This window comes from Alexandromys fortis, unplaced genomic scaffold, assembly GCF_014885135.2.
Source record: "Alexandromys fortis isolate MF-2015 unplaced genomic scaffold, M_Fortis_MF-2015_v1.1 scaffold_145, whole genome shotgun sequence".
Classification (NCBI taxonomy): Eukaryota; Metazoa; Chordata; class Mammalia; order Rodentia; family Cricetidae; genus Alexandromys; species Alexandromys fortis.
Genome location: NW_026068049.1, coordinates 2611701 through 2634372, shown reverse-complemented (window position 1 = coordinate 2634372; position 22672 = coordinate 2611701). Strand labels below are relative to the sequence as shown.

The following is a 22672-nucleotide window of genomic DNA, read 5'->3' as shown; positions in this document are numbered from 1 at the left end:
ACACAACACACACACCACATTTAACACGCACATGTGTGTATATATATATACTGTATCTACACATATGACACTTTTAATATATATGTATATAATACCATATTTAAACACACACCACACATTTACCATATATCTGTATAATACCATATTTATACACACACATATTTGGGGTTTTTTTTTTTGAGTCCGGTTTTTCTGCATATCCCTGGCTGTCCTGAGACTAGCTCTGTAAACCAGGCTGGCCTTGAACTCAGAGCTCTGCCTCCTGAGTGCTGCGATTAAAGATTTACCGTATTTTTAATGAATACCATGAGGACTATAGCATACTTCAGCTACAAAGTACATTACAGATGTGTGCTTTTTTGCCATTTTCCAGAAAACTTTAATCCTATTTATCTTTCTCTCATGTTTGCTTTTATTGACAATATTGTAGGGGTCTGGGGATGTAGCTGAGTGGCTAGAGAGATTGCCTGGTGTTCGGGCTGTCCTGGTTTCCACCCCCAGCACTGCATAAGTCAGGCACAGTGGACATATGCCTGTAATCACCAAACTCCAGAGACAGTGGCAGGAGGTCAAGAGTTCAAGATCATCCTTGGTTATAGAGAGAGTTTGAGGCCACCCTGGGGTATTCTGTCTTTAAAAATCATCATCATCATCATCATCATCATCATCATCATCATCATCTTAAAGATGTTTAAAAGAATTTTTGTGCTATAAGCACACTGCCCTGCAAAGCCCGATGAGCATGTCCTTCCAAAGTCAGGGTTTATGTTGCTCTCCCTGGCCCTTCTCTGCTGTCTTTTCTGCAGCCTCCATCTCGCCCTGGAACAGCTAGGAGATGATGTGGATTTTATCTTGAAATCTCTATTATCTGAGAGTTTATGAGCACAGTATGATGCTAGGTACTTTGGGCCCCCAGATGAGTAAGGCAGTTAAGGGAACTTACAGTTGACCAGAAGTAACTCACACAGACCCGTGTCATCAAAGAGCGCGGTCCAGCCATTAAAGTTCCGGTCAGAACAGGGGTGTGGAGATGAGTGACGGGCTAAAATTCTTGGTATGATCAGTTTGAGGACCTCCGGGTCCACCACTGCACTTCTCTGCCTCAGTTTCTTTGTGATAAAACATGATGCTCGTGGCTTGCTTTGGGGATGAATGTGGCGTGGCTGCCAGAAAGCAGGCCACGTATGTTTATTTCTTTTTAGATGGAATGACTTCCCAACTTGTTCCTAACCAGCTCCAACTCACACGCATAATGGGCCTTTTAAATCCCGAAGGCTGGGGTCACATAGTTTTGGGCAGGGAGGCTCAGCGGGTTTCCAGGCTGCTGGAAGTGGATGTCAAGGCGGAGTTGCTTGGGTTCAGTGGCCAAGGACTAGAAAAGGCAGCTGACTGTAAATATTTATTCGTTCCTGCCTGAAAGAGCGTGTGCTTCTAGGCCGCCTGGAATGCTTCCCCTCGCGAGGAAATGAAGGTGTGTGTGGAGATAACGCTTTCCCCTTCTTGGCTCTCAGGAGAAGAAGCATGACATCACATTGGCTGGTTGAACCTTATTTTTTCTTCTTTTCCCCTCCTTTTATTTTTGGCCCCTTGTGAATGCAGATAGGCTGAGTGAGTGTAATATTTGTTGACTGGTCTTTTCTTTACTATCCCCTTCCCTTCCTTCAGTGAGGTGTGGGGGTGGAGTAGGAACTGGTTTTTCTCCACAGGAAGCCCTGGGTGAAATCTGTGTGCTTGCATGGGAATTCAAGGTTCTACTCTTCACACCTGAAAGCTGCTTACCAGAGCTGACTGGGGTGCTGACTGGCCATGCTCTGGGATGTAGAAGATGAGGTGTGAGAGCCATGGCTAGTAGCTCACTTCTGCAACACTCTGATACCATGATTTGTGTACCAGCACTTTTTATTATTTCGTCTTGACTTTTTTCTTTTAAACTGGGTCTTACCATGTAACCCTAGCTGTCCTAAATCTTAGGAGGCAGAGGCAGGCAGATCTCTGAGTTTGAGGTCAGCCTGTTCTACACATTGAGTTCAAAGCTGTCAGTGCTATAGAGAGAGATCCTGTCTTAAAACAATAATATGTTGGATTTGGCTTGGTTTTTATTTGAGTCAGGGTTTCTCTATATAGCCCTGGCTGTCCAGGAACTCACTCTATAGATCAGCCTGGCCTTGAACTCAGAGATTCTCCTGCTTCTGTTTCCTGAGTGCTGGATTAAAGGTGGGCGCCACCATTGCTTAGCATTTTTTTTTTGTTGCTGTTTTTTAAACAATATTTTTTTTTAATTAAGGGGCTGGAGAGATGTCTCAGCATTTAACAGCCCCTGCTGCTCTTGTAGGATCCAGCCTCAGTTCCCAGCACCCTCATAGAGACTTACACTATCTCTAACTCCTGTTTTATAGCGTCTGATGCTTCTTGGCTTCTGTGGGCACCAGATACACATATGTTGCAGGGGGAGTTTGTCCCGGCTGCCTGGCTAGCTTGCACCGAAATAACCACACAGAAACTGTATTAATTAAAACACTGCTTGGCCATTAGCTCTAACTTCTTATTGGCTAACTCTTACATATTAGTTTAACCCATTTCCATTAATCTGTGTATCGCCATGTGCCAGTGCTTGCCGGAGATTGCAACCGGCATCATCTCAGGCAGAGAATCCATGACTTCTCCCACTTTGCTCTTCTTCCCTGCATTCAGTTCTGTCTTCTCCGCCTACCTAAGTTCTGCCCTATCAGTCCCAAAGCAGTTTCTTTATTCATTAACCAATGAAAACAACACATGAATAGAAGAACCTCCTACACCACACATACATACATGAAGGTAAACATTGTACACATAAAATAAAAATAAATCTAACAGAAACTGATGTGTAATAGACCATCCTATGATTCTTAGCAGGTTGCTGCAGGAGGCCTGCAGATTTGTGGGTGTCCTAGGCTAACACAGCAGAGGCGAGGAAAGGGAGAAGAGGATAGAGTCGAGGGAAAGAGGGAGGAAGTAGTGAGAGAAGCATTGCAAGTTTAGCTGATCTAACACGTGACCAGCTGCTTGCTGAGCGTGGTGTGGTGCAGGGCGGTTGAGCCTGGCTGTCTGCTGCTTCCTCTTTGCCTAGTGACGTAGGTAGGTGAGACTACACTGTGATTTAACAGCCATGGAACTCAGTTGATGTCGTTGTTTCTTACTTGAATGATTCCTTATCCTTAGGGACCTTTTGGCCTTTCTAGAACAACATAGAAGAGCTAACCCTCTCAGGATCAGAGTGCTTGGCCATGCTTACATGCTATGTCCCTCCTCCCCTCCCAGCCTCCCCCAGCCCTCCCCTCCCTGTCTTACATAGCAGCCTTTCTCTTAGGCACTGGGCTGCTTTGCTCTAGCAGCTGGGAGAATCCAAGGGCTAGGGAGGGACCAGGACGCTGCTGCTCTGGCTGCTGAGGGGACCACAGCTCCTGGCTTTTGCTGCCAAGCTGCAGGATGCAGCTGTCCTTATCTGTGGGACTAGCTATTTTCAGAAATGCAGCGAGCGTGAGCTGAGGCAAATACCAGCTGGACATTTTCAGTAGACTTTTTAGGGATTCAAATGAGTTTGGTTTTTTATTTGTTTGTTTGTTTGTTTGTTTTTATGCTGTATTGTTGTTGTTGTTGTTAATTTTCTAGAAAATAGTACTTATTGTCTTCAGGCTTAAGGACCTAAGACCCAAGCTGTTAGCCAGACTTGCATGGACCTAGGCCCTGCACTTCTTTGCTGTATCACTACAGCATAGAAGGTCATTTAAGGACGCTGCTGAATCACAGGGTGTGACTATGGGCTCTGGGGAACTTCCAGTGTAGTGAGGGAAGACAGTCCAGAGGGACTACTGAAACATTCAGGCTCAGGTGTGCGCTCAGGTATGTTTCGTGTTGCTGGCTACGGAGCTTGAAGAGCCAGGTCGGCGAAAAGACTTTAGACTCGTAATGGCCTTTTCGGCTGGCTTACTTATTACCATATCTCAAAGTCTCTGCTGAACATGGTGGCTCACATCTATAGTTCCAGCATAGGAGGCTGAAACAGGAGGATTGCCAAGTGTTTGAGGCCAGCCTGGGTTCCCCAGTTCAGCTAGGATACACAGAATAACCTGTCAAACAAACAAATCCATAAATGAAACAAGAGCCAAAATGTTCTCTAAAAGGTTTCATAGTTATTCCCGCTAGTGCTGCAGGTACTTGCTGCTGGCCTGATACCAGGCGAGGAAGAAAGGTGGTCCCTGCCTCTCAAAGTACTCCCTCTCCAGGGTGAAGGCGAGCGTGCAAGGACTGGTAGTTAGAATTCACGTGCATGAGCAGGCGTTCCATTGGAAATGCGTGTGTGAGAGTATGGTATCGGGACGTTCTCAGTCCAATAAGTCTGGGAAACGAAAGCTGATGCAGGCTTGTGCATTTTAGAACAGGACGCTGGTTTCGCTCAACACTGTGCTTTGGTCTTCTTCCCTGAGACTTCTCTTCCTGTTCACAGTAGGGACGTCTCATCCCTTCGCTATTGCAAAGGATGCGTGTTTTCTTACATCCCGTTTTCCGTGGCTCAATAGCAAGCTTTACAAAAACTTTGAACTGGTCAGTAGTGAGAAAAATACAAAGGGCGAGGTTCCAGTGTCCCCTCCACATCGAATGCAGGGGCTTAGAAGTCTGAATAACATGTAATGGAATAAATACATCCAAAATTTGGGCTTCCTCTTGGTTAGAGGTGAATTTTGTTTCCTACACTCCCTCCCTTTGTGGCTGTGGGCAAGCCCAGTTCTGTCTCCATGCCTCAGTTTCTTCCAGACAGCTTTGTAAAGCCTGCCAAAACTAGAGGGATGTATGCACCCAGTCCTGTGTTGACATGGATAGAGGGGTGCGTTCACAGTCTATGTTTGACAAGGATAGAGGGGTGTATGCACAGTCTGTGTTTGACAAGGATAGAGGGGTGTATGCACAGTCTTGTTGACATGGATAGAGGGGTGTATGCACCCAGTCCTGTGCTGACATGGATAGAGGGGAGCGTGCTGACATGGATCTTAGTGACTCTGCTCTTTCCTTTTAGAACAATGAGCCCATAACGGAAGCAAGGGAAAGTAGAGCAGCAATTGCTCAGATTCCGTCCATCACATTTCAGATGTTTGGCCTCTGTGGTCAGTGAGCAGTGTATGTAGGTGTCGTGGTTCCCAGCTGTTACTGTTTTTCACTGGATTCTAGCTTGATCATAAAGTGCACTAGGATGTGCCCCTGAAAACAAGATAGGAGCACCACCAGTTGTAGTTGAAACAACAGCCCTGCTGTTGGATGTTAAAATGTGCCTCACAGAACCAGCGAAATACAGAAATTGAATTTGCCCTATGTATAGATCGTGAGGAGAAAAAAACAGAGAAATGGATTCTTTCTTTTAAAAAAAACTACTCCCCCCCCCCGTGTGTATTGCAGGGACTTTGCCCTTGGTGTGGTTTGTGTAAGGACACACGTATGTATTCACACCTTCCTAGAGGCCAGAGGTTGATGTCAGTGACCTTTCTCTGTCACTCTCCACCTTCGTTGCGTGTCACAGTCTCTCCCTGAGCCTGAAGCTCACCGATTCAGCTAGGCTGGCTGGCCAACGAGCTCAGGGGTCGGCTTGTCTTCTACCAACACCCGTGGCTTTTCTCATGTGACTTCTGAAGTCCAAACTCAAGTCCTCACGATTACATTTTATTGACTGAGCTAGCCCTTCCGCCCAGAAATAGAGTCATAATAGCGCTACACCTAACACTCGCGTGTACTTGCACGCACACACTTTTTATCATTACTGTTATTATTCTGGTTTTATTTTATTATTTATTCATATTATTTTATGGTTGTCATTGCTTTGAAGGGTAGGGTTTTTTACACAGGTACTTTATTTAGTAAGCATTAATCCAGTGTCTCTTGTGTGCTGAGCACCGTGCCTGGCCCTGAGACACGCCCTGAACAGTCGCAAAGGACAAACCAGCCGGCTGTCCCCTCTGTGCTGCTGTGTTTGTAAGAAGGACAAGTATGTGGGACAGATGTTTAGTCTTTGAAACTGCTATGGAGACATTAAAGTGGACTTTTGAAGATCTTCCTTTTACTCCGGGCTAGCACCGGACCCCGACACTCCCCTCCCCTCCCCTCAGATGGTGACTCAGTATCCCCGAAAGGCTAATAAGTATGTTACCGATGACACTTTCCATCCCTTCAGTCCCCACCCTCACCATCATGACTGAAGATCACGTTTTATTTTTCTGGAGCCCAAACATGTGTGGAGACAGACAAACTGATGGCTTCCTGCTTGGCCAGGCTATGATCCTGCATTTCACGACGGTCCTCTAATCAGGTACAACCCTATGTCACTAGCCAGTCACTAGCTCATGGGGAAATCGCATCTCGTCTGATCTGAAGTAGGTTTGATTACTGTACAGCCGTTAATTTCAACATTTTCCTTGAAGGACAGACAATATCGCTTTGATTTTTCCTGTAAAATTCATCCCTGGGGAGACATCCACTTACCTCCAGGAGTGAGTCAGAAAGAGCAGAATCGCCTATCATTAAAATAATTCATCGCCAACCTTGCGGGGGCGGGGTTACTTTGTGTCTTTACAATCCCATCTCTAGGCAAGGTGCTCCTGAAAGTGGCGGAGAACACAGAGGATGTACGCAAGTCTTCCTCAGAGTGAAATCCTGGGTGTCTTGGCGTCCGCTTCAGCTAGCACTGCCAGACCCGGCAGAGAGCCTGTGTGCCGTCCTTTGAGTTGTGAACAGTGTGTGATGTTCTGATCTGCTCCTGATCCACGAGGCACATACGGCTGGAGGAGATGGTCTACTGCACAGGATGAATGTCCTCAAAAAAGAATGTTCACAGAGTCAGAGACAAGCCAGTTGGCATTAGGGGGAAACTGAGGACTTTAAACGTGTGCCGATGTCCAGCTTCAGGCTGGCAGAGAGGAGGAGGGCATGGCGTGATGCATTCTTCTGGTTTCGGGACTGTTTCCCTTCCACACAGATGCAAACCCTAGAACGCGCACTGCTGGTGATACCCGCTATAGCTAGGGTCGAAGCCACCCAGTGCCAGAACAGGTGAGGTCCGCTGTGGGCATGTACACACTTATCACTGGAGCGAGTCAGCTTTGGCTGCTGCCCTCAAGAATGTGCAAGCTGAGACTGTTTGCTCCTGCTTATTGGTGCTGTGTACATATAGACTCAAGGAGCAGTGTACAGGAAACGGTCATACACTGGCTATGGGGACAGATCAGAGCTACCGAAACCTTGACATCTCAGAGGGCCGCCGTTAGTGTGGAAACCGGGTGGTTGAGGTTATAACAGCACAACTCAATGAATCTGTTAAGCAATACTCATCTGCCAAGCTCATAAAACCTAACGGAGGACCTCTGAAGTGGCTCAGAGGGAAGAGGCACCGCTGCCACACCCGGGTACTTGCGCTCCATCCATCACTACAGGGTGGACGAGAGGACCAACTTCACATCACTGTCTGACCCCAACGTGATCGCTGTTGGATATCAGGTCCTCAAGCTAGCTTGGAAGAAAGCTTGTGCAACGTGTTTTCAAGGTTAGACCTGTCTAGACTGCACTGAGGGGAACCCCTTATTTCGAACAACACTACCTCCCAGTGTCCTGATGGTGCTGAGCTTGGCAATACTATCCTAAGATGTGAGTGGGTTCCCACTCAGAACCCAGAAAGCCCGCTTGCTCTCATCCTCACTTCCTTTATTGAGAAAGCTAGTCAGTGAGTCAGCTCAGGGCCACCACAGCGAGCAGTGCCTTTGCAGTCGGGACAGCTTGCAGCCACCCGCCCAAGCAGCTGGGCGGGGCCCTGCCTCCCTCCCCCTGGAGCCAGCTGGTTCTTACCAGCTTTGGCAGCTTTTGAAGCACATCTTGTGGCTTCCTGCAGCTTTTCCTCTGTGTACCCAGGAAAGGGAGAGTTCTTTTGCTTAGGGCAAAGATTGACCGTTCACACTTTGAGTTAAATGTCATCTTTGAGGTTTGAGGTCCGTATTGAAACTAACTCTGAGGAATCTCAGTATCCATGGATGCAATACTGCTAACCCTTCTGGCTTTAAGTTGGGACCTACCATTGCCAATTCACCGCTGGCTAGCCTACCTGCAGTCTTCAGTAAGACTTCAGTTGTGACCAAATCGTGGCCCATTTTCCTCGGCCTCAACTAATCAAGGTGGGTGGAGTTGTCTCTTCAGGTAATTTCCCAGCGGCTTCAGGCACGAGCTAGCCAGGTTAACCCCGAGTTTCTCTCCATGATTGGTAAACTGATGCTACAAGCTTGCACTAGCTCCCAGATTCTCCAGTTAGACACATCTATGTTTCATTAGTGGCTTTGCCTCGGAGTTCCCAAGGAGTCCCATCCTGGCTTGTGTTCCTGTTCCTACTCCATCCCATGATCTTCAGTGGGCCTGTGCTGGCCGCCTGCTAATTGGTCATCTAGACTGGACGTGTCAGCTCGGTTCCTTCCTCATGCAATAAATATACTCCTCACATGTCTCCCGAGGTCTGGGCTGAGCTGCAGAGGAAAAGAGAAGGGAAGATAAGAGGCTTGGCAACAATTCTTTCTATTTCAATATACTTGCTTTATCTCTGTATATGTGGCTCTTTCCAATCCATGTTTCCATTTCTGTGTCTCAGACAGCTGACCAAGTTTTCCCGAAAGGCTTGGGGATGAATCGACATCATGCCAGTTCCATCTATGTACGTTTTTTTTTAATCTGGAAAAAAAAAATTGTCAGTAAATTTGGTTTATTTCTGAATTGGGTCCAACAAGAATTCACACTTCAAAAGTGGACTTAAAAGTCATTGTTAGGGTTGGAGAGATGGTTCAGTGGTTCAGAGAGCGTATTGCTTCTGCAGAGTCCCTCAGTTCGAGTCCCAGCACCAGCACCAGGCAGCTCACAACTGTCTGTAATTCTAGCTCCAAGGGATCTGATGACCCTCTGGCCACACACACACACACACACACACACACACACACACAAATAAGTAACAATGAAGTATTTTTCTAAATTTTTGTCTCCTCTCTTTTAAGATTTAAAGGAAGCCTACCTCTCCTTTCAATGAAAGCAATGTGGTTTTTGTTATTCTCTTTCCTTGCTCTCTTTCAACGCATGGCTCTGTCTTCCCCCAATGACTGTTAAGACATTATCTCAGGGGCTGGAGAGATGGCTCAGTGGTTAAGAGCACTGGCTGCTCTTCCAGAGGTCCTGAGTTCAATTCCCAGCAACCACATGGTGGCTCACAACCATCTGTACTGAGGTCTGGTGTTCTCTCCTGGCCTGCAGACATACACACAGACAAATATCGTATATATAATAAATAAATAAATAAATAAATAATAAATGAAAAATTTAAAAAAAAGAACACACTTTCTTAAAAAAAAAAGACATTATCTCAGGCATTCTTCAGTCTGTGAACTCGGGAATGAAATAGATTCAGATAAAAATGTTTATGGATCTGACTGCTCTCGCCACTCCCCCTTATCTGAAATCCCTGGAGCACATAGATTTAAATTCCTTTTTAAGTTTTATTTAATGTGTAGGCATGTTTTGCCTGCGTTCGAGCATGTGCGCTGCATGCATGTCTGGTGCCTTCGGGGGTCAGAAGAAAGTATTGAATCATATGCAGCTGGAGTCATCAAAGGTTGTGAGTCACCCTGTGGGGCCTGGGAATCGAACCCCAGTTTTCTGCCAGAGCAGTCAGTGCTCCTAACCACTGAGCCACCTCTCCAGCCTTGGGTTTAACTTCTTTACTGCTTTATTGTCTGAGTTCTTGTTCTCCAACATAAGGACCAGTGGATTCAATGGAGTCAGATATTACAAAACACTGACCTGGCCCAGAAGACAGGGCTCAAGCTGGGATTCCCACACGGACCTGCAGATTCTCTGAAATCTAATTTCATCTTCATTATATGAGCAGCTGGACGGCAGGGGAAACAAGCTTGAGATAACATCACACTCCCTACATAGCTGTCATTTTAGACTCACGTGTGACTGTAATTCCCTTTGGATAGCCCTTTGGTGGAAATTCAGTTTGTTTGTTTTGCTTAACTGGCTCGTCGTGGTTCTGCCGGGGTCTGGAATATTTTCAAATAGAAAGTAAATTATTGGTCTCAATCAAAGTGTGTGGTGTCTACAGAATGTCCCATCCGTCCTTTCATCCTAGGACAGCTGCCCAGGCACAGGGTAAGACCACTGTTGAGTTCCATGCCCTGGCAGCCCCTTCTGACCTACCCTTACCCTGCCCAGGGGCCCGGGCAGCTTCTTGCTCTCATGTATTGTTGGTGGTGAGATGGCAGAATCCAGCTTCTCTAAGCACTGTGGGCTTTTGTTCTTCAGCAGTGGATTATAGGCAGATTGTACAGATTCATCTTGGCATTTTGTAAGAGAGCCAGTTTTCCAGTAAACCCCCCCCCCCCTGCTTCTCCTCTTTTCAAAGATGGAGTCTCTTATAGACCCTGAACTCCTGACCCTCCTGTCTCCACCCTCTGAGTGCTAGGATTGCAGGTATGTGCCATCATGCCCAGTTCTGTGTGGTGCTGAATATGAAGCCCAGGGACTTCCTGCATCCTAAATGAGCATACTACCAACTGAACTATACCCCCGCTGGGTATGACTTATTTCTTAAAGTCCCCTCCTGCTTACAGGATCTGGGTGGCAAGCTGTTCAAGTCATGGAATAGCAAATAGTTTCAGTTGGGTTTAGCGAAGGGTGCTCTTGAAACCATTATGAAAACTGCTATTTCCACAAGCAAGCTGAGAAACCCCTTTGTGTTGTTACAGAAGTTGGAGAGGGGGCATTAGGTGGGAAGGACAGCTTTTGGGTGTCAGGAGCTTCCTTAGAGGCCACCAGGCACCTGTGGCTAGTGGTTACACCGTAGAGAAGAGATCGTGGTGATAGCCGTGTAGGACTTGACGGGGGCTAAGGGGTTAAGTTGAACCATTTTAACAGGCTGACAAGGAGCATCCAGGCTGTGTGATTAATGCTTCATTCTGGGGGGATCACTAATGAATCAAAGTCCTTAATTCACTTCGTGAGCACAGATTGCGCCACCACAGGGACAGATCATAATTGGGTAGTAGCTGACAATAACTCTGGTGAGCCTTAGTTGAGTGAACTAATTGGGGATAACTTGGCAAAGGAGAAAGGGTCATGTGGGGGACGAGGGTTAGGAGGACAAAATGGCAATAATAAAGCAAGCAGCGTGTAAGACAGTCGGGATGGAAGCAACGTAGAGGTGCCCTAACCTACGCTTTTTAGTTCTGAAATGAAAAAGGAAGCGGGGGTCTAAGGAGGGAAGTGGTTTTCCTAAGACTACACGGCTGGTGAATGGGACGTCTCCTTTCAGTGGTTTTCTGGGACTTTTGAGACTTCTTAATTTTATTTAATTCCTTGAGATTTGAATGTGGGAAGTAGGAAATGCAGGCTGGAAGTGCCTGGGGGGCTAGGACAGCCACCTGTTCCTGCCTGCAGAGGACGCAGGGCGAGGACAGTTCGACCACTCGGACCTCCCTTGGTTGTCTGCCAGTGATGTCAGGGGTAAGGAGGGGAAGGGGGAAGGGTTTTCCTTCAGTGTCCACGCTCGCCATCCCAGAAGCTGAGGAACACTGCACCCTCCGAGTTGGCCAGGGGAGGGCTTGTCCCACCTTCAGAACAGCAGTGCGGGGTGTCCAATTGAACTGAGGACACAGAGTGCCCTTCGGCTTGGAACTGGGAGGGTTGACAAAGACTCAGTGGGAATGGGACAAGAAGATCATCACCTCTGCTTAGATGGCCCTGCCACGGTCCTCAGAGCCCAGATGCTCAGGCCCCAGACTCCACTGTGTATCAGGTCAGATTAGATGACTCTTTGTCTTCCGTGTTCCTGATACTCGGAGAGGAAACCACAACAACCGTGGGGCTATTGGGCTGGCTTGGCTGTAAGGTCGGGGCGGCTGTTTATCTCCCCTCCCTACCATTAATAAGCACCTGGAAGCACTGAGTGTACCTGTGTGGAGACTAATCAGGGGGGACAAGGACCCATTGGGCCAAACAAAATACCATGGTCTGGAAGCACACCCAAGAGCGCTGTTGTGGTGTGGGCTTCCTGGAGAGCTTTTCTCCTCTTTGCCCTTACCCTCCTCTCCTCTCCACCCGTCTCTCTGGCTCTCCCTTCTTTCTCTCATTGTGCCACAGTGATCTCATCTGACAGCGTTAAAGCAAAAAGAACCACGGCTTTCTAGTGTTTCTGGAGGAGCAACAAGTAGCTGGTAGATACATTTCCTTCCTGGCCAAGTTTCCCCAAGTCCTTTCCTCTTGTTCTCAGAAGTGCTCTTCGTCAGATAGGGGTGTCTGAGCCCATGGGCCTGTCGTGGAAGTACAGAGGGGCTGAGCTGTACGTGCTGCCAGCCGTCCTGTTTCTCAACCCAATAAAAATACAAGTTGCCACAGCCACAATAGCTTCAAATCAGCAAAAGGAAAATATACTTATCAGTCGGGATGCTTTTAAAAATAACACGCTTTATTTTTTTTATTGTAAAATGGATATGCCCCCACAGAGAATTTGGAGAACCCAAAGATGCTTAAGGAATAAATTAAGTTACTCTATTGTGATTATTTTGACAAAGCTTTTGTATAGTCTTTTAAAGCTGATGAGACTCTCTTCTGAGGAAATCTGGCTTTCTTGTTTCGATGTCTTCTCTGGCTGGCAATGTGGCTTAATTGGCAGAGCCCTTGTCTAATATACACAAAGCCCTAGGTCCTCATCACTGCAGAATCCAGACTGTAGCTGCAAGAGGATCGAGAGTTCAAGGTCATCCTCGCTGCATAGTGAGTTAGAAGCCAGCCTGGAGTATATGAGACTGTGTTTTAATAAAAACAAACAAAAAGCAAAACCAAAACCCCAAAGTACTTGCCTTCTCTCTTAAGTAATACTGCCACATTAATACTGATGCTCTTTGTTGCTATAAACTCAAAACACCAAGTCGTGAACTTCCATAATTAGTGAGTAACTGTTTCATTCCAGAGAGCCCGACAATCCAGTTTGTTGGTTAGAGACACGCCAGGAAACGCAATACCTAATACAGGCTTGCAAAGCAGCTTTGGGAGCTGGTTACTATTGGGTAAGAAAAGGGAAAGATGTTTTTCTATGAACTTACAGGAAAAATGCAAGGAACCTGCAGCTGGATTCCAAATGCAGCCAGCCACGCAAAGCCAGAGAGAGGAGTTTTGAGAAGGATGCTGGGCACGTGGTCTCTGGCTCTCGCTATTCTCAGCTGTTCTCTCACTAGGTAGCCCAGTGTGGTGGGTGATGCAGGCCATTCCCTGGGGCACCTTCATAGTCACCTGGCTGGAGGTAATTACGGCGGCACCAGTCAGCTCAGCACCTTGTGCAGTTACGCTGGGAGTCTGCTGCTTCGCTTTCCAACTGGAAGCGAAGCTGTTGGGAAAATAAAGATTGAAAGTTTTACGTGGGTGCAGGAAATAGGTGGGTGGACTTTTCCATTGGTGCACATTTGTGAGTGGGAAGTGCTTTCTTTCTCTTCTCTTTTTCTTTCTAAGTAAGAACAGTGTGCTATATTGAAGGGCCGTGTCAACCCGTGTAATGTCCCTGAGAACCAGAATGCAGACAAATGCTCTTTGTCAGTTGGGGACACAAAGAAGGATATTGGCGTGAATGAGTGACTGCGTGCATTTTCAGGGACCAGCGCCCTACGCCAGGGCCTGTTGAATTAAACCTCAAAGCCTATGCATAACTCTTATCTGGGCACCAGCAGGCCCTCTAGGATGCATGACGGCCAGTTCTGGAAGCAGAGTCAGCTCTGAGGGGTGGTTCAGGGGAACATCCCGTTAGGCTGTCAGGAGTGTGCGGGAACCGGCGGCCTTTGCATACCCTCAGTTATTTGCCCAAATATCTCAGTCACTAAGAGTTGTAAAAGAGGCAGGCACGTTGGCTTCATGTCTTACATAAGTCTAATCTGAAATCAGAGTCAGTCTTTTGTCTGGAGAGCTTGACAGCATCTCACTTGAAGGGCTTGAGAGAGTGACAGTTGTTTCCAGGGTGGTCTTCCACAGCTTTGGGAGAGTGTGTGTCATCCCGAACACTGTCATGTGTGACTGCTCATCTACTTCCTGGACAGTCATCCAGGAAGTATATTGATGTGTGTGTGTGTGTGTGTGTGTGTGTGTGTGTGTTTTCCTCGTTGCCATGAACAGATACCCAATGAGAAGCAATTTAAGAAAGTTTATGTTAATTTATAGTTCAGTTTAGGCAAATTCAGGAACTTGAGACAACTGGTCTCTACGTCAGGCAACAGGGAAATGGCGGCTGACACTCAGCTCCCTTCTTCCTTAAAGAACTACTTATTTCATTTTAATTTATGCTCTGTTTGTCTGTGTGTGTGCCGCATGTGTGACGGTCCCTGTGAAGACCAGAAGAGGGCACTGGGTTTGCTGGAGCTGGGATTTTAACCATTTGTGAGTGCTGGAAACTGAACTCTGGTCTTCCACAAGGGCAGCAAGTGTTCCTAGCTGCTGAGCCATCTCCAGCGCCATGTTCTTCTTCTCCCAGCCAGGGAATAGTTGCTGCTTTTAGGATGAGGCTTTCACCTCAGTTAACCCAGTCTCCAGACACCCTCACCAACATTCCCAGAGGATCATCTGCTAGGTGATCCTAGGTTTATCAACTTGACAATAAGTAATAACCTTTATACCAGGAAAGCCGATAAGAGCAAAAAATCAATAGGCTAGGGGAGCCGTAAGTGCCTGATGGAGTTCTAAAGCATTTCTTAAAAGTGAAGAGGGCAAATAGACTTGAAATGAACACTGGCTTCCTTGGGGTAACTGTGTGTTCTCCCTGGTCTTTGGTCTCTTCACCCATAAAGCAAGCGCCACCCCCACGCCCACTGCATGTTTCTGGTATAAACTATGGTCATTCCTCACCGCAATCCAGGTTCCTGGCTTCTTGCGTCCCTAAAGCTACCTTCTCCTTCTTACACACATATACACAAAATTTAAAAATAGAGAAGATAATTCCTATTTCCAGGGTGAAGTTTCTACCTCTTCGGGATATTGCATTAATTTTGCTATAAAACAGGACTGTCAATATCCTGCCAAGACAGGGTAGGATAGTTCTAAGAAAGTCCCTTGCCTTTAATAATGGTCTGTCAGTTATGTTAGGCCTTAGCCAAAGTTGGTTGACTCAACATTGCAAACCAGACTTTGGGTGATTGCCCAGGTAGTCAGTTGTCTCTGTCAATTGTTACACATTTTGGATATATCTCGCTTGTTAAGTAATATTTATTCCCTTCTCGGATCTTTGATGGAGTTGAAGATTATATAATTGTAGTTACTCTCTACATTATTTAGACTCCTTGAGATAGAATGTTTAGCAAAACTTTTGATTCTCAATATTGTTTGTTCCATTTATTGTTTGTTATTATTGTATATAGTTGTATTTGGTTTAGTTCTGTCTTATTTAGACAAAAAGGGGAAAGCGCCAAAACATGTTAAGGGAGTAGGGTTTACTTTAATTTTATTCCTATATAATTCTGATGTATAACAGACTTCTTTTCTTTTCTTCCCGCAGTTGGAAACTGACAAACTGGCCCTCCCGATGAGCCCCAGTCCACTGAGCCCAAGCCCCATCCCCAGTCCTAACGTGAAGCTTGAGAACTCCACCCTCCTGACAGTGGAGCCCTCCCCTCTAGACAAGAGCAAGGGCTTCTTCGTGGACGAGTCGGAGCCCCTTCTGCGCTGCGACTCCACATCCAGTGGCTCTTCCGCCCTGAGCAGGAATGGCTCCTTTATTACCAAAGGTACTAGCATCTGGGAGGCCCGGGGCCTTCTCTCTGGCTTCTTCCACAGTCCAGCTGCAGCTGAGCCAATCGAATGACTGGTTCAGGGGCCCTCCAAGATAAAAGTGGCCTCAAGGAAGCCATACCACTGGTTAACATGGACACGTTTAGAAAGTCTTTCTTTACATCTCTGTCCCCGTGCCAGCTCTGACACATACTGTCACCTTCTGTTCTCAGCATGCTAGCCAGTGTCATCTGATAAAATGCAGTATAGGTGGTTTTTTAAAAATTATCTACCACACTTGCTAGTCTCAGGACTAAAGGCATTACCCATCTGGGGAGTCGGATGTAGGCTTTGTTTTGCTTTGCTTTGCTTGTTTTTTGTTTTGTTTTCCGAGGCAGGGCTTCTCTGTGTAGCCCCTGGCTGCCCTGGAACTCACTCTGTAGACCAGGCTGGCCTCGAACTCAGAGATCCGCCTGCCTCTACCTCCGGAGTACTGGGATTAAAGGCGTGCGCCACCACTGTTGAGCTTTTTTGTCGTTTTTTAAGTTTCACAGTGTAGTTGTAAAGAGACAGAAACAGAGTACACCGGCTTCACTTCCTCCACAAGCTCGTCAGCACTTCTCTTGAGTTTCAGAAGACCTAAAGACTTGGCAGATGTCACTTTACTAACACAGTAGGACACAGTAGGAATCCACTGAAGGGGACTGGAGAGATTTAAAATAAAAAGTTGTGGGTTTTTTTGTTGTTGTTGGGTTTTTTTTTTTTTTTTTTTTTTAAGCATCCATTCAAGCAGGTCTTTGTCTCATTACCATTAAGCAGGACTTTTTCTGTCCGTGTTTTTGTTTTGTGAGACAGGGACTCTTGTGGCTTAGGCTGGAGGATGCTCTTGAGCTCCTCTTCCTGCCTCAGCCTCCCAGTGCTGGGATTACAGACTCGGGTCGCCACACCCCTGAGAGTCCTGTTTGCTGTCCTTATGCGCCAGCAGAAAAAGAAACTTACATTGTTTAAAATGTACCAGAAGGCCACTCACTCACGCTGGAGGGGAGCTACTAGTGTCTCAGACCGCAGGCATCTACCGCTGCCACCCACCCCTCTCATCCGTCTTTCTCTCCCCCCTCCCCGTCCCCTGCAGAAAAGAAAGACACAGTGTTGCGGCAGGTCCGCCTGGACCCCTGTGACTTGCAGCCCATCTTTGACGACATGCTCCACATCCTGAATCCCGAGGAGCTGCGGGTGATTGAAGATATCCCCCAGGCTGAGGACAAACTGGACAGGCTCTTCGAGATCATCGGGGTCAAGAGCCAAGAAGCCAGCCAGACCCTCCTGGACTCTGTGTACAGCCATCTTCCTGACCTGTTGTAGAACACAGGGGGCACCGCATTCTGGAAACCTACCTGCTCCAGGGGGGCTTCATTTCCTTTCCGACTTTTGTGTTCTGGTGTGTGCGCGCGCGTATGTATGTGTCTATTGGAGTATATGGCTGGTGCTTGAGTTTGGGGTTTAGGGATTTTTCTTTTCTTTCTTTTTTTTTTTCCTCTCCTTGAAAGTGAATTGATAAAGCCTTTTTGATGTATAACTGTTGGGAAATGCCCACCACTAAAGTTTTTTTTTAATTCCACATATTCTCCATTTTTTGCCTTCTTACATATTTTCAGAACTGTTCTGCGCACTTTAAAAACTTAAGGTAAAAGCAGTGTGATTTTTTCCACATGCTGGGTTCTGAGACTCTTAACTCCTTAAAAACACAATGGCATCTTGTGACTTCTATAAGCAGATATAAGTGTCTCAGCATTCACGCCTACTTTTTCTGGTTTGCTTGGGTTTTTTTCCCCCCTCTTTATCTTACTGTTTGTCTTTTACAAGTGTTCTTAAGGACCGAGGGTATTTAAGACCCTGTTGATTACTGTAATGCAATTAGACCCCGAGTTATCTTTCTCATGTCTTGTCGTATAGTTCATATTCATGGCTGGAACTTGACCACACTCTCTATTGCTGATTGTATGGTTTTCGTCTGGACACCGTACACTGCTTGGTAGCTTGCGCTCCTCTTAACGCTGATACGCTTTGGGCTGGAGACCGAAGTCCTCGCGTCCTGAGTACCTGCTGTTTCCGTGGCTTGTCACCCGGGCCACCAAAGAACTTTATCTTCATCCTTAGGGCCAGCTCTGCTGCACCTTGGGAAGTCAACCTTGCGTGCCAGTGGCAGCTTTTGCCCGGCTTTGCTTTGAAAGATTTTTTTTTTTTTTAAATACACATAGTCAATAGATCCAGCTTGCCCTCAAGGCCTGGCTGGGTTTTGTCGTCATTCAACCACTTTAATTAAGAATGGCTGCAGCTGTAAGAACTCTTGTCTGATATATTTGCACCTGTGCTCTCCCTTACCTGCCCGCTGACACTCAGCTGTCGGGCTCTCCTGCAGAGGTGGGGCCGGCTGCCTTTGTATGGGAGGGCTTACTGGTAAGGAACTGATATCAGAAAAATGCCTTCAAGTATACTAATTTATTAATAAATATTAGGTGTTTGTTACTTGAGTGGTTCGAGTATATTTACTACTTAACTTTCCCCCTTGCCTCTATGCTCAAGTTCTAACCCCTGTTCATCTCTTGGGAGAAGATGTATGTTCTAATATGTAAATCATGCCTAATACATAAATCATGCAAATTAGTAAAAGCCCTTTTTGGAGAGGTACCTGAAGGTTCAGAGCACAGGGCTCTGGCTAGAACTGCCAAGCCTTTCCCAGTCTTTCAAGTTAAACCTTAGGCTTTTTTTGTTGGTTGGTTTGTTTTTCAAGACAGGGTTTATCTGTGTAATAGCCCTAGCTGTCCTGGAACTAGCTCTTGTAGACCAGGATGGCCTCAGACTCACAGAGATCTGCCTGCCTCTGCCTCCTGTGTGCTGGGGTTAAAGGCGTGTGCCACCACCGCCCGGCTAATGGTAGGCTTCTCTTTCCTTCAGGTAATTTGCTACTTGTGGGGCGATCGGCACACATACACAGGCTCCTGACCAAAGCCTCCCTATCCTTACTGAACTCCCGAGAGCTTTCTCAGCAGTGGGGCAGGTGGAGTCTCGTGTTGGTGGGATATCTCATGCTCTCTGCAAGGTCCCCTTAGCTTGGAGCCCCTCATTTGCAAAATTCCAATGATCAAACGTTAGCAACTTTAACTTCCTCTTTTGATGAGAACCTGGAAGTGGGTCCTCTGTACACTGCGACACCATGTCAACAACATGGATTCCTCTGGTTTCGCCCATTTCCAAGAAGCTGATTTTTAGAAACACCCCAACACTCCCAGTTCCCACGATGGGTTTCTCTTCTCCCTTGTTGATAGAAGACAAAAACTCTGTCTCATACACACACACAAACACACAACAAGAGTGGGTCTGTGGTGGTGGGGGGAACAAATTGTATCAGGCTGTCACTGTTTCAGAGAATTTAGGACTCTGAGAAATACAATCCATTCATTAATTACAGTTATGGTTAAATTTATAGACTGTTAGTAACTTGGGGATGCCTTTATTAATAGCTACGAAATTTATAGCTTTATATAAATTTATAGCTTTATATTTTATGAGGTGTTCTTTTTATTACTTTATTGGATCTTTCATATCTCTTGTAAAACAGGCACCATTATTATGCCCATTTTACAGATAAAAAAAAAAGGCTTGTAAAGCTGAGTATATTAGGCAGTTTCTTAACACTAAAACAGAGTACCTGGGGGGGTGGGGATTGCTTTAAGGGAGGAAAGATTTACCTCACAGGGTTTCTGAGGTTTTAGGCCTATCATCCACTGACTCTTGCTTTCGGGCTGGGGTGGCAAGGCTCATACATGGTTGGAAAGCCCAATAGAGAAAAACTGCTTAACACATGTTAACACTTGGTGGCCAGGAAGCAGCTAGAGATACAGGGTGGGTCTTGTGTTTCATTAACTCTTCAGTGGCAAAAGTCCAGTGACCTAGCTAGGACCCACTATCGCATAGCCTGTTCAGCCATGAACTCATCAGTGGCTGATAAAGTTAGGGCTGTCACAATCCAACCTCACCACCAGTTGAAGCCCAAATCTTCAGTAGATGAGACTTTGGAGACACTTAATATCCAAGGCATACATACTGTTAATCTTTTGGTCCCTTTAAGGGACAAGCCACGCCCACTCCCTGCGACTTCTGACCTCTAGCGGCCTTCTTGAAACTCTCTTACTGTCCCCTCTGGCGGGTGCACTTGTGTGTCTCTCTCTCCCTCCCTCTCTCTTTCTTTCTCTCTCCTTTTATAAATGTTTAGCTTTATGTCCATTTTATGTGTCTTTTACCCGCCGCTTGTTTACACCCGCCCACTTGGCTCTCCTGGCCGCAATGGCCCGGGCTGGGCTACCGCTCTTAAACCCGCCCGGGGATCTTGCAGGGACCCACAGCCGTCTCTGCGGAGCTCGCTGCCTGTCTACAGCCACTCGGGACTCGCCAACATTTCCTGCCGCTAGTTGACCAGGGATTTAGGAACATTACACACCACCGACGAACTTGCTTAAGACTTCACGGAGAAGTTTCAAAGGTTAGACTTGGGACTGTTGTGTGTGCTTGGGGGAGGCAGGGTGGAAGGAATGGCTGTAAGCCAAGAGTGTTCAGTCTCTTTAAGAGCAGCAACCAGAAATCCATGTCAGTTGAAACAATGGGCAGAAGCATGGCAGTGAAAATTTGTCTGGGCCACCAGAAGAGTTCAGATGCAAGTTAGCCTAAGTGGGGACAGCCTAGGCATTCGAGCTAAACATAAACATTGCACCGAGATCATGTGTTATGTAGCTTTTCCAGTACCATTGGCCACTTCATTAGAGTACACAGGGCCAAGTGTGGGGGCACACGCCTGTAACCCAGCACTCAGAGGCACAAGCGGGAAGCCCGGGGAGATGGCACAGTCGGTAAACCATGTGCCACACAAGCCTGAGGACCTGCGTTAGGATACCTCGCACAGGAAAGCACAGGGCTCTGTGGTACACACCTATAATCTGTGTTGGGCAGAGACAGGAGCATCACTGGAGCTTGCCAGCTGGCCAGCCCAGCTGAATTGTGAACTGCCAAGCCCTGGGTTAGAGAGATGGCTTAGTGGTTAATAGCGCTGCCTGCTCTTCCAAAGGTCTTGAGTTCAATTCCCAGCGACCACATGGTGGCTCACAACCATCTGTAGTGAGATCTAGTGCCCTCTTGAGGAAGAGACCTGGTCAGCTGAGCTCATCAACTTAGACCATGAAACCCAATATTGACAACAGAGCCACCATATACGGGCTGCCTATGCATGCTTCAGAAGCATTGCCAGGGCATAAATTTCATTTTCATATTTCAAACACTGGGTTAAACAAAGTCACCCTACCTTTAAAAAAAAAAGGTGCAGAATGATTGAAGAAGGCACCCAACATCCAACTCCCGCCTCTACACAAACATGAGCAAGGGGTTACACACCACATGTAAAGCAAGAGGAAGAATCTATCTCAAAAGAGCCATATAGGGATTGGGATTATAGCTCATTTGATAGAGTGCTTGCCTTGTGTGCGCACAGCCCTAAGGTTTGATTGACAGCGCTGCAGAGACTGGGCGTGGTAATGCTTGTCTCTAAACCCCATTACTTCAGAGGTGAAGGCAGGTGGATAAGAAGTTCAAAGTAACCTTCGGATATATAGCAAGTTGGAAACCAGCCTGGGACATGTTGTTAAAAACCAAACCAACTAAACAAAACAGAAACTAACATAAAATATTAAAATATGCAAAGCTCTGATCAAAGCTAATAATGACACCATTTACACCATGGAAAGGTTCTTCTCTGATTTGGGTTGCCTTCCTCTGAGGAATATAGACAGCTGAGCTGGAAGGCTGCCTGCGGGAGGGTGGAGGAGGTGGGAGGGTAGCCCGAAGAATAAGGAATTGAAGCAACTGTTGGGAAGTCTAGCTGGATTCTGTCACACTGCATGACTGTCACACAGGCAGGAGAATGACTCGCTTCAGAAATTTGAAGGACAAAGAAAGAGACCATTTCTTTTTCCTCAGAGAGTAACAGTTTCCTCTGGGCTGCTGAAGGCGAAACTCAATTAGACAGGGCTGTTTTTCAAGGGGAAGAGCTAGGGGGCGTTAGTGGCTCTCCAACCTTCATGTCAATCAGTCAACTGGGAGCGAGCAGCCTTTTCACTTTAAAAAAGCCGAATTCCACAATCTGATTGGGGAGGTTTGTGGTGGAATCCGAAATGAAGCCTTTGCAGGCTTTTGGGCCACACTCAAAAAACTATCTTGAGTGAATTTCCGTTCCTGCCCCTGGGGATAAGACCAGCTACAGCTAGTTGGTTAGACATTCGCTCCTTGAGGCCTCCTGTCTGCCCTTCTAATGTGCAAATGAGACACCTGCAGGTCTTGTTAAAATGCAAACTCAGTTTCTCAAGGGAAAGGCCTTGGGCACCTGTGTTACCCAAGCTTCTGGGTAGTGTGGGCCCTGCTGTTTGTTTAGTTTTTCCCTGAAGCCTGAGATGATGTCTTGCCTTCAGGAAAAGGACAGAACAGATGCGGGAGATGATTACGCCAGTTTCACCAGAGGGAAGAAACAAACTCTGATGACCTGAGGAGAGGTCCAGAGCCAAGCAAATCTGCTCAAAACTTGCAACCGAATGGGGCTGGAGAGACGGTTGGTAAGGTGTCTGTGGCACAAGCATGAGGAACTGAGTTCAGAGCCCCAGCACCCACCTTAGAAAATAAGCCAGGTATGGGGTGCATGCCCCATACTCCCAGTGCTTGGTGGGGCCAGGGACAGCATCTAAGGGGTTTGCTGACTTCCCTGCTCCAGGTTCCATAAGAGAATGCCTAAAAAAAATAAGATAGAAAAGCAATAAGGAAGATATTGAACATTGAACACACACAC

General features: G+C 46.7%; 1 protein-coding gene across 1 annotated transcript in view; it reads left to right on the top strand.

The window, feature by feature from the left end:
* The window catches only part of Tnfrsf21 (TNF receptor superfamily member 21), a 66395-nt gene extending 48080 nt beyond the window's left edge, over positions 1-18315 (top strand). The window contains exons 5-6 of the mRNA XM_050119347.1: positions 15578-15806; positions 16922-18315. Of these exons, the coding sequence (XP_049975304.1) occupies positions 15578-15806; positions 16922-17151 (459 nt within the window). The 3' untranslated portion in view covers positions 17152-18315. The remainder of the gene's footprint in view (positions 1-15577; positions 15807-16921) is intronic.
* The last annotated feature ends 4357 nt before the right edge of the window (positions 18316-22672 follow it).